Source organism: Phalacrocorax aristotelis, chromosome 14 (genome assembly GCF_949628215.1).
Source record: "Phalacrocorax aristotelis chromosome 14, bGulAri2.1, whole genome shotgun sequence".
NCBI lineage: Eukaryota > Metazoa > Chordata > Aves > Suliformes > Phalacrocoracidae > Phalacrocorax > Phalacrocorax aristotelis.
The window spans coordinates 4,257,156-4,268,994 of NC_134289.1; the positions used below are offsets into that span (position 1 = coordinate 4,257,156).

Below are 11,839 nucleotides of genomic sequence, written 5' to 3' on the forward strand. Positions count from 1 at the left end.
CGAGCCGAGCCGAGCCCCGCCTAGCCAAGCCGAGCCCAGCCGAGCCCGGCCCGGCGGGGAAGGGGCTGTGCGGCCCCGCAGTAAGTGCAGCGGCTGCCGGGGGGATGCGCGGGCGCGGAGCGGGGAGATGCGGGGAGGGATGCGGCGCTTCCCCCCTCCCCCCCCCCCCCCCCACCCGAAATTAAGCTCTTTTTGCAAAACCCCTCGTTTCCGGCATTTCCCTTTTCCCCTGCGCTTGGCTCGGCCCTTCCCCCGGGGCGGCTGGGCGAGAGTTTACGAGGCGCTTTGCAAAGCCTGGCTGTGCTGTTGCGGTTTACGGGTCGTTTTGCAAAGCCCGGTGTTGTCGCTTTAGTTTACGCTCGCCTTGCAGAGCCTGCTGCGTTAGTTTACAAGTCATTAGCCAAAGCCCGGTGATGTTATGCTAGTTTATGAGTCATTTTTGCAAAGGCTTGCTGATGTTACAGTAGTTTACAAGCCGGTCTGTAAAGCCTGGTGGTGGTGCGTTAGTTTACAGGTCGTTTTAGAAAGCCTGCTGGTGTTATACTGGTTTACAGGTCACTCTGCAAAACCTGATGGTGTTAGTTTACAAGCTGTTAATGTTTTCTGGAGCCTTGTACATGCAGAGTTTTCCTGCTTTTGCAAGGCCAAGGGGACAGGTTAATTATTAATTATGGACAAAACAAGGGTACTGCCACAGCAACACCCGTTCCCACCATGTCTCAATCCCCTCTCCCACACTTTTCGGGGAGCCAGCCATCCCTGTGCCAAGCCGGTTCAGCTCACTCGTCTGGCATTTGCAGGGTAATTGTGGGCCAAAGGAGGAGGGAGCCGTGCACAGCAGCTTGCGAGCAACAGTTTGTACCCCTCAAATGATAATATCTCTGTTGGTGGTTGGTTTTTTGCAGCGTGCCAGCACCATGCACCCGGCAACCAGCAGCTTTCCCCCGGACGAGGAGCCCCTGATCGAGGAGTCCTTGGTGAACAGATACAGCCAGCAAAAGCCAAGTGACCGCTTACATGGGGCCTACATTATTTTTTTCCTCCTGGGCATTGGGTCCCTGTTGCCCTGGAATTTTTTCATCACGGCAAAGCACTACTGGATGTACAAGCTGCAAAACTGCTCAGATCAGGCAGGGTCAGAAGGACAGGCAGCATCTGATCTGCGGGTGAGTGTGCTGTTTGCAAGGCAGAATAAAAGAAGTCGCTTCCCTTACTTACTTGCTCTTTTCCCCCTCCACTTCCCCAGAAAGTGAGTGAACGTCCTCTGAGGTTTCGCCTGCTGCAAACCTGGGGTAGGGGTTTATATGGGAACCACAAATAGTAGCAGGAAGGATGCTTAAAACTAAAAGGTGTAGCACTTCGAGGTCTGTCTTTTACCTGTATTTGAAGTGCAAAGGTTTAAGGCACGTTTAAAAAATTTGGCTTAACTAACCCTATAAGCAAGGCTGCCTTTCGTAGGACAGTTTCTACGGTGCAAACTGAAAATCTGTTTTCGTGGGTATTTTTTTCTTGTACTTCACGCTTGGTGAGCGCCCGAGCCCCGCAGTGCTCTGTGCTTTTCCAGCCAGACTTGGCAGCAGGTCCCTGTGGGCTGGGAGATAAATTGCCCTGAACTTCTGGCTCCACGGTGAGGCATCAAACACGTTTTAGGCGTTTTCTCCCTCGCACTGGCTGGTGCAGCACGTCATTTAGAGGTGGCAGAAGGGCTTTGCAAGAGCACCGGCCCTCGAGCACATGGCTTGCGATAGTCTCGAGCCCCCTGGATGCTTTTCCTTCAAGATCTGGCAGGTGTGACCGGAGTATCTCCTTACAGCAATAAACATCTGGCGTATGGGACGGGGAGCTTGTCACAGGGTGATTGATGAGCTGGCCTTGGGGCAGCAGGCTTGATGGCCTCTCTTTTTCTCCCCGAAAAGCCTTCTTCTCTTGCTCCTGCTGCCATGGCAGGATTACTTTCCTGTGCTCCCCTGACAGAGCAGTGGCATTTCTTTGTGGCTGGAAAAAGTGTCAGAGTGATGAGGCTGTGTCCTGTCCTCCCGTGGCCAAGCTTGTTCAAGTGGTTTGGGCACGTTTTATTTTTTTATAAACACAGAGCCAGGTGTGACACCCGTATTTCCTCTAATTTCTCACACCAGTATGGCACCCACGGCTGTGTTCATTTTAACAGTTGTTAAGCCTGCTGCATTTTTGATGGGAGGAAACCGAGTGTCGCGGATGGTGCTTGTACCAGGATGCTGAAGTACCGGTGTGCCTGTGTAAATGAAGATACTGGGTGGATTAAATCAGTGGAAACCAAGCCGCTGTGGTGCCTGAAGATTGCAAATAGAATCTATTTCTAGATAGAAAAAGAATTGCCGCCCCTGTGCTAGCGAGGGTGCCCAGAGAGGGGGCAAAAGGTGCTCTGCCACCACGTGGCACGATGTCCTCCCACATTCCCTTTATCCCACTCACTCCTCATTGCTCCTACATCATGCTCATCCAAGGCAATTCTTGAAAAAGCGGTTTTCAAGTAGAGTAAGTATCAGTAGGTGTCTCTTTCCTAAAAACTCTTGCACAGCTGTATTCCTGGTTGCATCAGCCACTACTTTGTCAAAAAGATGTTTCTCCTCCTTCTGTATGGCCGAGGCGCAATGCTTTTTACTTCCTCCGGTGAAAAGCTACCTGGCTTCTCCGTGGCAGTCAGGTATTAAAAATAAACCATTCGGCCCCATTTCTGCCCTGGGATGGCGAGCCACGGCGCTGTGGCAGGAGGGCTTACCTGCCAACAGAGCGCAACTGCGGAGAGATGTGCCTGCTTCTGGCTCCAGCCTGCTTCTGGCTCCAGCCTGCTTCTGGCTCCAGCCTGCTTGCTGCTGCTAATTTCATGCCCAGTGCTCCAGGTAATGCTCCGGTGCCTTCAGCCACCACCGTGGGCCTGGATTGCTTTTCCAGCCTGGCAGGAGCCCAGCTGCCGAGTCCAGGCTGGAGCAGAATAAAAACTCCTTTGCAACAGCACCTCGGCAACCGCGGGCAGCACTGGCTGATGCCAGTGACAAATTTGCCACCGTGATGTTTTGTTCTTGTTTGGGGGTTGTTTTTAGGTACCAAGTGTGTGCTGTGCATCATGGCGGTGTGTTTGAAGATGCTGTAGTTACTACAGGGTCAAATACCTCCTTTACACACCTCGGCTCCATGGCTAAGGGATGACACCTTCCCCCGTGAGAGGCGGGGGTGTGAGGAAGGTGTCGGGTTTGCTTCGTGGATTATTATTTATTATTAGCCAGGAAAGGGGTGACAGTCTTTCAGTGCCTGCATTTCTCCTCTAAAACCACGTTGGTGATGGGGACCTTGGCCCTTGCAAGCAAAGGTTGCCCAGAGGGGATGAGCTGGCCGGTCAGGGAGTGCTCAGCAGAAAGGAAGAACTAGATATACGTTTCATAGCCAAATTTTTGCTCAGAAAGCATGTCTGCGATGGGTGGGAATACCCATGCAGGGAGAAGAATTGCCATCTGAGCTGGATTAACACCTAACGAGCAGGAGCAAAGAGGTGAGCCGAGTGTGGAACCTGGTATTTTTCCCTTGATCCAGGCATGGATGAGATTTGCCACTTGTCATTCTGCTGCCTCATTAAAAATGTGTCATGAGGGCTTTCCTTTTTTACAGGAACAACAGCAACTGAAACCCTTCTACCTGGCTTTTCTCTTCCAGTAGGGTTTGGCTGGGGATATAGCAGGGTAAAATTTCCCAGTGCAGTGCAGGCTCCTCAGTTTCTTAAATACTTTCCCCATTTCTGTTCCCACTGCTGGTGTGAGCATGTTTGTTGGGAACAAATGAATGTTTCCCTGGGGTGCTTGTAATGCAGCATCTCTGCTGGGTTACTGCAAGTGTGGATACGCTTCTGCATGGTGGAAAGTGTTATAAAGTCTTTTTTTCCCCTGAAAGAAAAAGAAATAACTTGGAAGGGATAGCCCTAGATTGGTTTGGGGGTTTGTTTTAAGTAGGTTGATAAATAAGTCTTCGGTTTAGCAGCCAGCTTTGCGTTTTGCTTTGTCTTTTCTCCTATAATTCATCATATGGCCATAGAGCTTTGAGCCTCCTGCTTCGCCAAGCCAACACTAAGTGCAGGCATTTATGTCTCCATCTATATGGACCCTCTGGGAACGATTATTAGATTTCCTGTCACTTACAGTAAAGGTCCTGATAGGGAGGAATAAATGAACATGCTTGTAAACTGATTAAAAGACTACAATACAAAGCCGGAAAAAAAAAAACCTAACGTGAAGAGAAAACATGCCAAGTGCCTCCTCATGCTCGGACACGACGTGGCCCTGTCTCCGTAACTAGGTAACTGCAGAAAATGAAAGCCCATCAGGATGAGGGTTGATATGTACGTCATCTTCTTTGCGAGCATCATCCTACCTGCTGGCTGAGATTCCTGCAGAAAAAACAGGGGATTAAGCACCTCAAGGGCAGGATGGAGCAGACACACTTTAACAGCATAATACATAAAATGGATTGAAAATGTAAGCATTTGGCTGCAATCTTGGCAGAGGAATCTCTCTCTCTCTGCTGTGGTTATTGCTTTCTGCGTGCCCAGCCTGACCCCTGCGCAAGGCGGGCTGGTGAATATTGACTGATGCTGCAGTCGACTTGCTCTGATGATATATGAGTCCCCAGAGTAAATGTGCTTTGAGTCTCAATATAGTTCCAAAATGAGTTTTGTGCACGCAGAGAGGGAGACCGGGAGGGAAAATAACGTCCCTGTGTTTCCACCCGTGCTGCTTTTGCTCAAGCACATTCTCACGCGTGGTGTCCTCATTGCTTCGCGTGGAAAGGCGTGCATAGGTTGGGTGGTTCGCTAATAATAGTAGTGCTTTTGCGTCCCAGTTTGTAGAAACCAGCCCTCATGGAGCTCAGGTAGGGTAAAATGTTCAGGGGGTTTGTCCAGGACACCAGAGCCCACAGAAATTCAGAGCTGCTCATTTCGGTTGCTTCCCCGCAGGGCCGGCGCAGCAGCGAGGCAGGTATTTCCTTCAGCATTTTTGCTTCTGAATTTGTTATGTCCCTAGTTTCCCGAAATATCCCAGGGTTGTTGCAGGACGAGACAGCCGCAGGGCCGTTTGCATCACCCATTCCCTTTGCCTGTCGTCCTGAGCAGCTTTGCAACACATGCTGTGATGCAATGAGGTAGACACCATCATAACCCCCCATGCATGCTGTATCATGCCGTATTTAGGACCTGAAATTCATGTGTTTCTCTCCCCCAACCTTTTCTTCTTTGTTTGTTTGTTTGTTTATTTATTTTTCCTGGCAGGATTTTTTTGAGAGTTACATCTCCATTGCTTCGACGGTGCCCTCCGTGCTGTGCCTGGTCGGAAACTTCTTGCTCGTCAACAAGTAAGTGCCTTTCCATTCCCGGGTCCGTTACCCACGGCTTTCCCCAGCTTTGCCAGCCTCGCTCTTGCCTTTCTCCTGCTTCAGCTGTGGCTCCAACCTCAGCCTCCCATTCTTTTGGGGGGAAGCCGTGGGGCACACGGGGCATCACGAGCACAGCCTCCCTGTGAGGCCAGAATCCCCTCGTCTGCCCCTGCCTGAATCGCAGCTGGCTGAGATGAAGCAGAGTAAAAGCCACCCCACCGGCAGCACCCATGCCTGGAGTTGGCTTGAGTTGCACCACTGTAAATAAATTCCTAATAAATTCCTTGGTTAATTGCTTGGCAAATGGTTTTTCCTCTTAAAAATGCCATCATTGTCACCAGGGACCGGCTGATGAGAGCTGGGCTCATCCAGGCAGTAGTAACGCATTGCTCTAGTCCTACCAGCTGCTGAAGTGGGTTAAGAAACGGACCATCTGTGCCATGTTGCAAGCTTGACTTAAATCTGAAATGGCCACCTCCCCTCATTTGTACCGTTCCTTGCACCGGATCAAAATCCTGCACATTTGTGGGTGAAGAGGAATGTGTTTATGTGCTTAATCTCTAGATCCCAGCTGCCGGTCCAGCTCCCCACCTCCCTCCCTCGCCCCCTTCGTCCTGCCCCCAGGCCAGCCCATCCAGTCTCCGGGCTGGGTAATAAGCCACCTCCGTCCTCAAACAACTAATTATCTTGTAGTGACGCGCTTGGGATCGCGTTCACCCAGCCTGCTTTGGTTCCCAGGCAGGCTTTATTGCTGCTGCTGCTGTACGTTGCTCCAGCAATGGGGATAGCTCCTGATTTCAGGGAGGAATGGGCTATTCACGGCTCTGTTGGGCTGATAGGCGTAGTCCTACTGATGGCGAAAGTGGACATTGCAGTTAACATGTAAAGGCTTCTGAGGAAAATCATGACTTTTTATTCCTCATCTCCACCCGCCTTCCTTTATTTCCTTTGATCCTTCTCACAGCAGAGGAGTTGGTGTCCTCTGCATCACGCCTTCATGTTAGAGTTTTGAACACAGGAATGCCTCCTTTGCCTTCTCTCCAGGGTGCCCGCCAGCGTCCGGATCCTGTCCTCCCTCTTCATCATGCTGGCCGTCTTCCTGGTGATCACAGTGCTGGTGAAGGTTGACACCTCCACCTGGACCACCCGTTTCTTTGCCCTCACCATTGGCTGCGTCATCGTCGTCAGCAGTGCCTCGACCGTCTTCACCAGCAGCATATTTGGCCTGAGCAGCTGCTTCCCCATGAAGAACCTGCAGGCGCTGATCTCAGGTTGGTGTCCCCCAGCTGTGCCGTCCTGGCGGTATCGTGCTCTTGGGTTTTCTGTGGTTGCGTGGTTGGTTTTCTTTCCCTCCTGCATCTGGCATTTTGTCACATGGGTTTTATTTTAGAGATTTAACTTTGCCTTGAAGATAAAGGGAAGTTACTTGGTCACATGAATTGGTGCTTTCGTTTCTGTAAATACCCATAAAGCGAAGTGCTGAGGGCTCAGCAGAGATGAGGAGAGTGGTGGTCCTTCACCATCCCCACCCAGGGTCAAACGCCCTGCAGACCATCTCCAGCCAGTGCGATGGCTTGGCTTCATTATTCGTTCTGTGCAGGGAGAAGGGGGGAAGGAGATCCATCCCTCAGCTCCTCTGTCTGCAGCTGGAGGAATCTTCAACTTTGCACTGTCTCCTCCTTTCTCTTCAGCATTGCCATGCGTTTCCATGAGTGATGAGCGGCACATCGGGAGCCATGAGTGATGAGCTCCCTGGAGGTTTGATAACATTATAAATGTGCTGTGGAACGGCTGACAAACCAAGAGGGGAAGGGGAAAAAAAATCAAGACGGAGAATTTTTTTCCTGGGGCTGAGACAGGAGTGTTTTAATGAGTTTAGCCCGGTGGGGGAAATCACTGCATCCCTGAGACAGCATACCTGTTGCTGGTGGCTTGAATTCCCGTGTGGGGGAGTGCAGAAGAGGGGTGGTTACACGTGTGCCAATTGAAAGCCAGGTTTATGCTTTAGGCAGGGTTTGGACCTTCTCTGCAGGATTCGGCACGTGCAAACCCAGCAGGTCGGGTCCCATCCTGACCATTGCGCAGTGCTGTGTCGGAATGGATGCAGGATGGGACCTGGGCTGCGATGCAGCCCCACAAATAGCTGTGTTGCAACAAGCAGTGGAAACAGAGATGAGGTGGTGTGTGCAGCTGCACTCTGAGCTGGGTTTGGGGACCAGTGTGTGGGGCAGGGGGGTGAGCTGCTTCCCCTGGGGGGGTTTGTGCACACCAGGAGGTGTTAATAAGAGGATACTGCTGTTTCTGGGTTCTCCCTCTGCGTCAAAGTCCTCCTTGCTGGAGGTGCTGTGGGTTGCTCTCTGCCACCTCAAATGTCCCTCGCCTGTGCCCCAGGTACTGAGCTCTGGCTCTCTGGTCCCCCATGCAGGTCAGGCCATGGGCGGCACAATCAGCGCCATCGCCTCCGTGATAGACCTGGCAGCAGCGGCCGATGTTACAGACAGTGCCCTGGCCTACTTCCTCACCGCCGACATCTTCATCGTCATCTGCATCATGGTGTACCTCCTCCTTCCCAGGCTGGAGTACTCCAGGTGTGTGCACCAGCCCGCCATGGGCATCCCACAGGCATGGGTTGGGATGGTTTACCGCTGTCGATGCTGAGCGGGCTTGCTGGGGGGACCCTTGAGATGCTTGCTGTGCCAGTCCCTGGCCCATCACCCCACAGCATCCCAATCCCATCTCGCACCCCACGTGCTCCAGCGCTGTGCCACCGCTAGCCACGCTTCCCCATTTGACCGAAACCACAGACCGAAACTGGGCACCGGCCCCAGCCCATGCTGAGTTTCTGGCAAGCCTCCCCTGTGGGGGGAGAGGTGCTGACACAGGGGCTTCCAAAAGGCATGAAGTCAGCGGAGAGCCGTGATCTCGAAGCAGCCAGGCAGTTGGGTCCCCACAGGGTGTCCGTATCCGCAATGTCATGCGCGGATGTACGTGACCCATTGGTCTTGCTGGCGCTCCCAACTCCCGAAACCACCTGGCCCCGCGAATGCCTGCATGCAGTAGGTCCCCCCCTGTGAACCACCGAGGGAGTAAAGGGATCCCCATTGTGGGGAAGAGGGGGTGGTGGGTCCCTGAGGGTCACCCCTCCATATGAGGGAGGAGCTGGAGATGCAATGGGATCGCTGCAGCTGCCTTCACTGGGTCCGGCAGACATCCCTGTGTCGCCAACTTCTCTCCTGCTCTCTCTCGAAATCTCAGTTTGGGTTCTCCACAGGCACACTTGGCTAATAATCCCCCTGCTCCTCTTTTTTCAGGTATTACATGAGCAGCCAGAACAAGAGCTCATCTCTGGCCGGCGTGCCGCCCGACAGCTCTGCGGAGGATGAGGCAGAGCCGGGAGGCACCACAAATACCTCCTTCCTTGCAAAAAGCACCAGCATCCCCCCGCTCCGCCCCATCCTACAGAAGACTGCCCTTCTCGGCTTCTGCCTCTTCTACGTCTTCTTCATTTCCATCATCATCTTCCCTTCTCTCTCCTCCAACATCGAGTCGGTCAGCAAGTCCTCGGGAAGCCTGTGGAGCACCAAGTACTTTGCACCGCTCACCAGTTTCCTCCTGTACAACTTTGCCGACTGGTGTGGGAGGCAGATCACTGCCTGGATCCAGGTGCCGGGCCCCAAGAGCAAGCTGCTACCCGTCCTTGTCCTCCTCAGGACCGTCTTCCTCCCTCTCTTCATCCTCAGCAACTACCAGCCCCGGGCTCACATCCGGACGGTACTCTTCGACCAAGATATCTACCCAGTGGTCTTCACGGCACTGCTGGGGCTGAGCAACGGCTACCTGGGGACGCTGGTCATTATCTACGGCCCCAAGATCGTGCCGAAAGAGCTGGCTGAGGCAGCAGGGGTGGTGATGACATTTTACCTCATGCTGGGGCTGGCTGCAGGGTCCGCCTGCTCCATCCTCATTGTCCACCTCGTGTAGGGGAGCAGCGGCGGGGGGATGCCCATGGTTTGCAGTGCTGCTGTCGGGTATTTAGAGATTTTTTTTTTTTTTCCCCCCCAAAAGCCAAACAAACATGGCGTGGTGTTGGGGCAGGCTGCCTGTTTTGAGGGGGCGTGTTGCATCCAGGGGGGAAAGTCCTTCTTCTGGGGTGCTTAGAAGGTCCTCTTGGACATTTTTCGCTCCCTGGCTTGACTGGAGCAAACAGACCAAAAAAGCCTTGTTCTCCCCAGGGAGCTCGAGGAAGCAGCGGGAACGGACCACAGGGAAGCCTGTCCCTCACCCCAGCGCCGGTGGGCAAGGGTGGCTTGCTGGTGCCACCGTGCTGGTTTGAAACTGAAACCGGGTCTTTTGACAGCACCTTGCGTTTTGCTGCCTCGTTAGTATGAGTTTAGCCCTGCAGTGGTTTGGTGGTCTTGGGGGGACCCCCTTCATCAAGCTGTGATGGTGGTGGTGAGCTAAAAGGGAATTTGAGCCCTGGGGCACCTTCAAGCGAGCTTCAAAAGTGGATAGCAGCAGCGCCAGGGAGCAGAGGACTGCTTTGGGAGGATTTCATGCATTCATCCCATGAAAAGCACATATAAGGGAAACCTCTGCACTTGGACTTCTGCTTGCTTTAATTTTTCCAGATAAGATTGAATGAGGGATGATGCAGCCCCCAGCACGGTGCTGCTAGTGCTGGGGCTATATGTTGTGGCCAACCTGAGACCATTTCTCCTCCCGTGACCGTGGTATGATGGTTGTGGATGCCAACTTACCTGTCTGTAGCTGAACCCCCAAGGAAAGCGAAATGCTAAGTGGTCCTAACCTAAGGTTTTTAAGATGCCTTTAGTCAGCATTGAGAAAGGTATATAAAAGCCAGGGAGAGGTATTAGAGAGGCTCTGATGTGATGTTCGCTGCAGAAAGCTGATTAATTTAGGTAGACAGGTGGCATATGGTCTCCAGATGGTTTCAGAGGGGTGAGCTACTCTGGCACCCAAAAAGATGGCCCACCCAAAGGGGACTGGCTTTTAAAGCCACTTAAACATATGCGGATGCAGCCTGGACTAAATAAAATTATTGTATTGATTTACTCAAATTGCCTGGATTTATGGTCTAGGAGAGGTGAACTGGTAAGCAGGGATGGAATGGCACAACTTGGTGTTACAGCTGCTGCCTCAGGGATGCTATCTATGGAAAATATTTCCTTTAAGACTGGGTCATTAGCGGATGCTCTGTCATCCTCTCCTGCTTGACGGAGTAGTGGCGAAGCTGCTGGTCTGGGTTGCCAGGCTGTCTCCTTGCTGTGCTGGATGAGTGGTTAGCGAGGGGGAGGATACGGGGCTGGTGCCTTTCCACCTGCGGACGCCCTGGCTTTGCTGGGAGAGCGGCAGGATCGACAGCGGTTATTGCCAGGGGGTGAAATGTAGGCTTGGTGGGTGTTGGTTTTTTTTGTATAAATCCCTTCCAGTGTTTAGTTTGGGCTCGTTGGCAATACACAGACAGTTTTGCTTTACAGCTGATTTTTATTTAAACGTAAAATCCAGACACGAGTGGAAAATTTACAGGGCATGCAGCACTGAGGAGCAGCATTGCAGCACCCGACTTTGCACGTGCGTGCTCTTAATCCTTTCGCTTCAGTAGGTTTGCAGCCCTTCGGCCCCTGACACTTGGCCAGGGACTGCTTTAGGCACTGTTGGCCCAGGTGAAGGTCCGCCTCAGCTTGAAGGGCAGCGCAAGGGCTGAGGGCAGCGATGCTGGCCGGCCAGCTGGGTGGTGCTCACGGGGGTAGGCGCTCCCATTGCCTCCACGTTGCGTGGTGTAACGCGGTAGTTGGTCGGGGCTGAAAAGCCTACGCCAACCTCATGTTGGCAACCGAAATGTCCCTTTGTGGCCTTGGGTGCTTCCCACTTGAGAGCCTGCTGTGTGGTCTGGTCTCCCCAGCTCATACACTTTCCCCCCATCCCAGGTATGGTGAGGTTCTGCTCATTTACTGACTGCTTTGCACCTCTGCTGGTCCTCTCCCTCATGTTACAGGCCAAGTACCTCTTGAGACAGAACTTAATTATCCGTTACTGTTGCTAATAAAGTTAATTCTTGATACTGTGCAACCGCTGGTGTCTGAAGTGATTTCTCTTGGAGGTGCACTGATGCATGTGCTTTTAGTTTGCGTTTTTTCTTTTGGTCATCCTTCTCTCCCAGCTTGGATTGTAAACACGGAGAAATCACCGGCAAGGGCTGGGTGAAGGGGCCCTGAGAGAATTGCTTTGAGAGCCCAGTTATTCTAATTTAATATCTCCAAATGACCTGCAGGTAGTTGTGGAGAATATATTTATTACATCTGTAGGAGAAGCAGGCAAAAAGGAAATTTATCCTTTGTCTTTGATGGTATTCAGTTAAGGAAAGTTAGAGAAATGAGGGGAAAAATCAATACAAGTTCAAATTGGGCAAGAATGAGGTCTG

The 11,839-nt window shown here is 52.3% G+C and overlaps 1 protein-coding gene across 2 annotated transcripts; it reads left to right on the plus strand.

Moving 5' to 3' along the window:
• SLC29A3 (solute carrier family 29 member 3) lies at nucleotides 1-11,487 on the plus strand. 2 transcript variants are annotated; one of them, XM_075109414.1, is made up of 6 exons: nucleotides 1-80; nucleotides 906-1,166; nucleotides 5,294-5,376; nucleotides 6,442-6,668; nucleotides 7,823-7,985; nucleotides 8,709-11,487. In XM_075109414.1, the coding sequence occupies exons 2-6, from the start codon at nucleotides 918-920 to the stop codon at nucleotides 9,376-9,378; spliced, it is 1,392 nt and encodes a 463-aa protein (XP_074965515.1). In that variant the 5' UTR covers nucleotides 1-80; nucleotides 906-917; the 3' UTR covers nucleotides 9,379-11,487. The 2 variants fall into 2 exon arrangements, with proteins under 2 accessions (XP_074965515.1, XP_074965514.1); XM_075109413.1 differs by lacking the exon at nucleotides 1-80 and adding an exon at nucleotides 695-801.
• The last annotated feature ends 352 nt before the right edge of the window (nucleotides 11,488-11,839 follow it).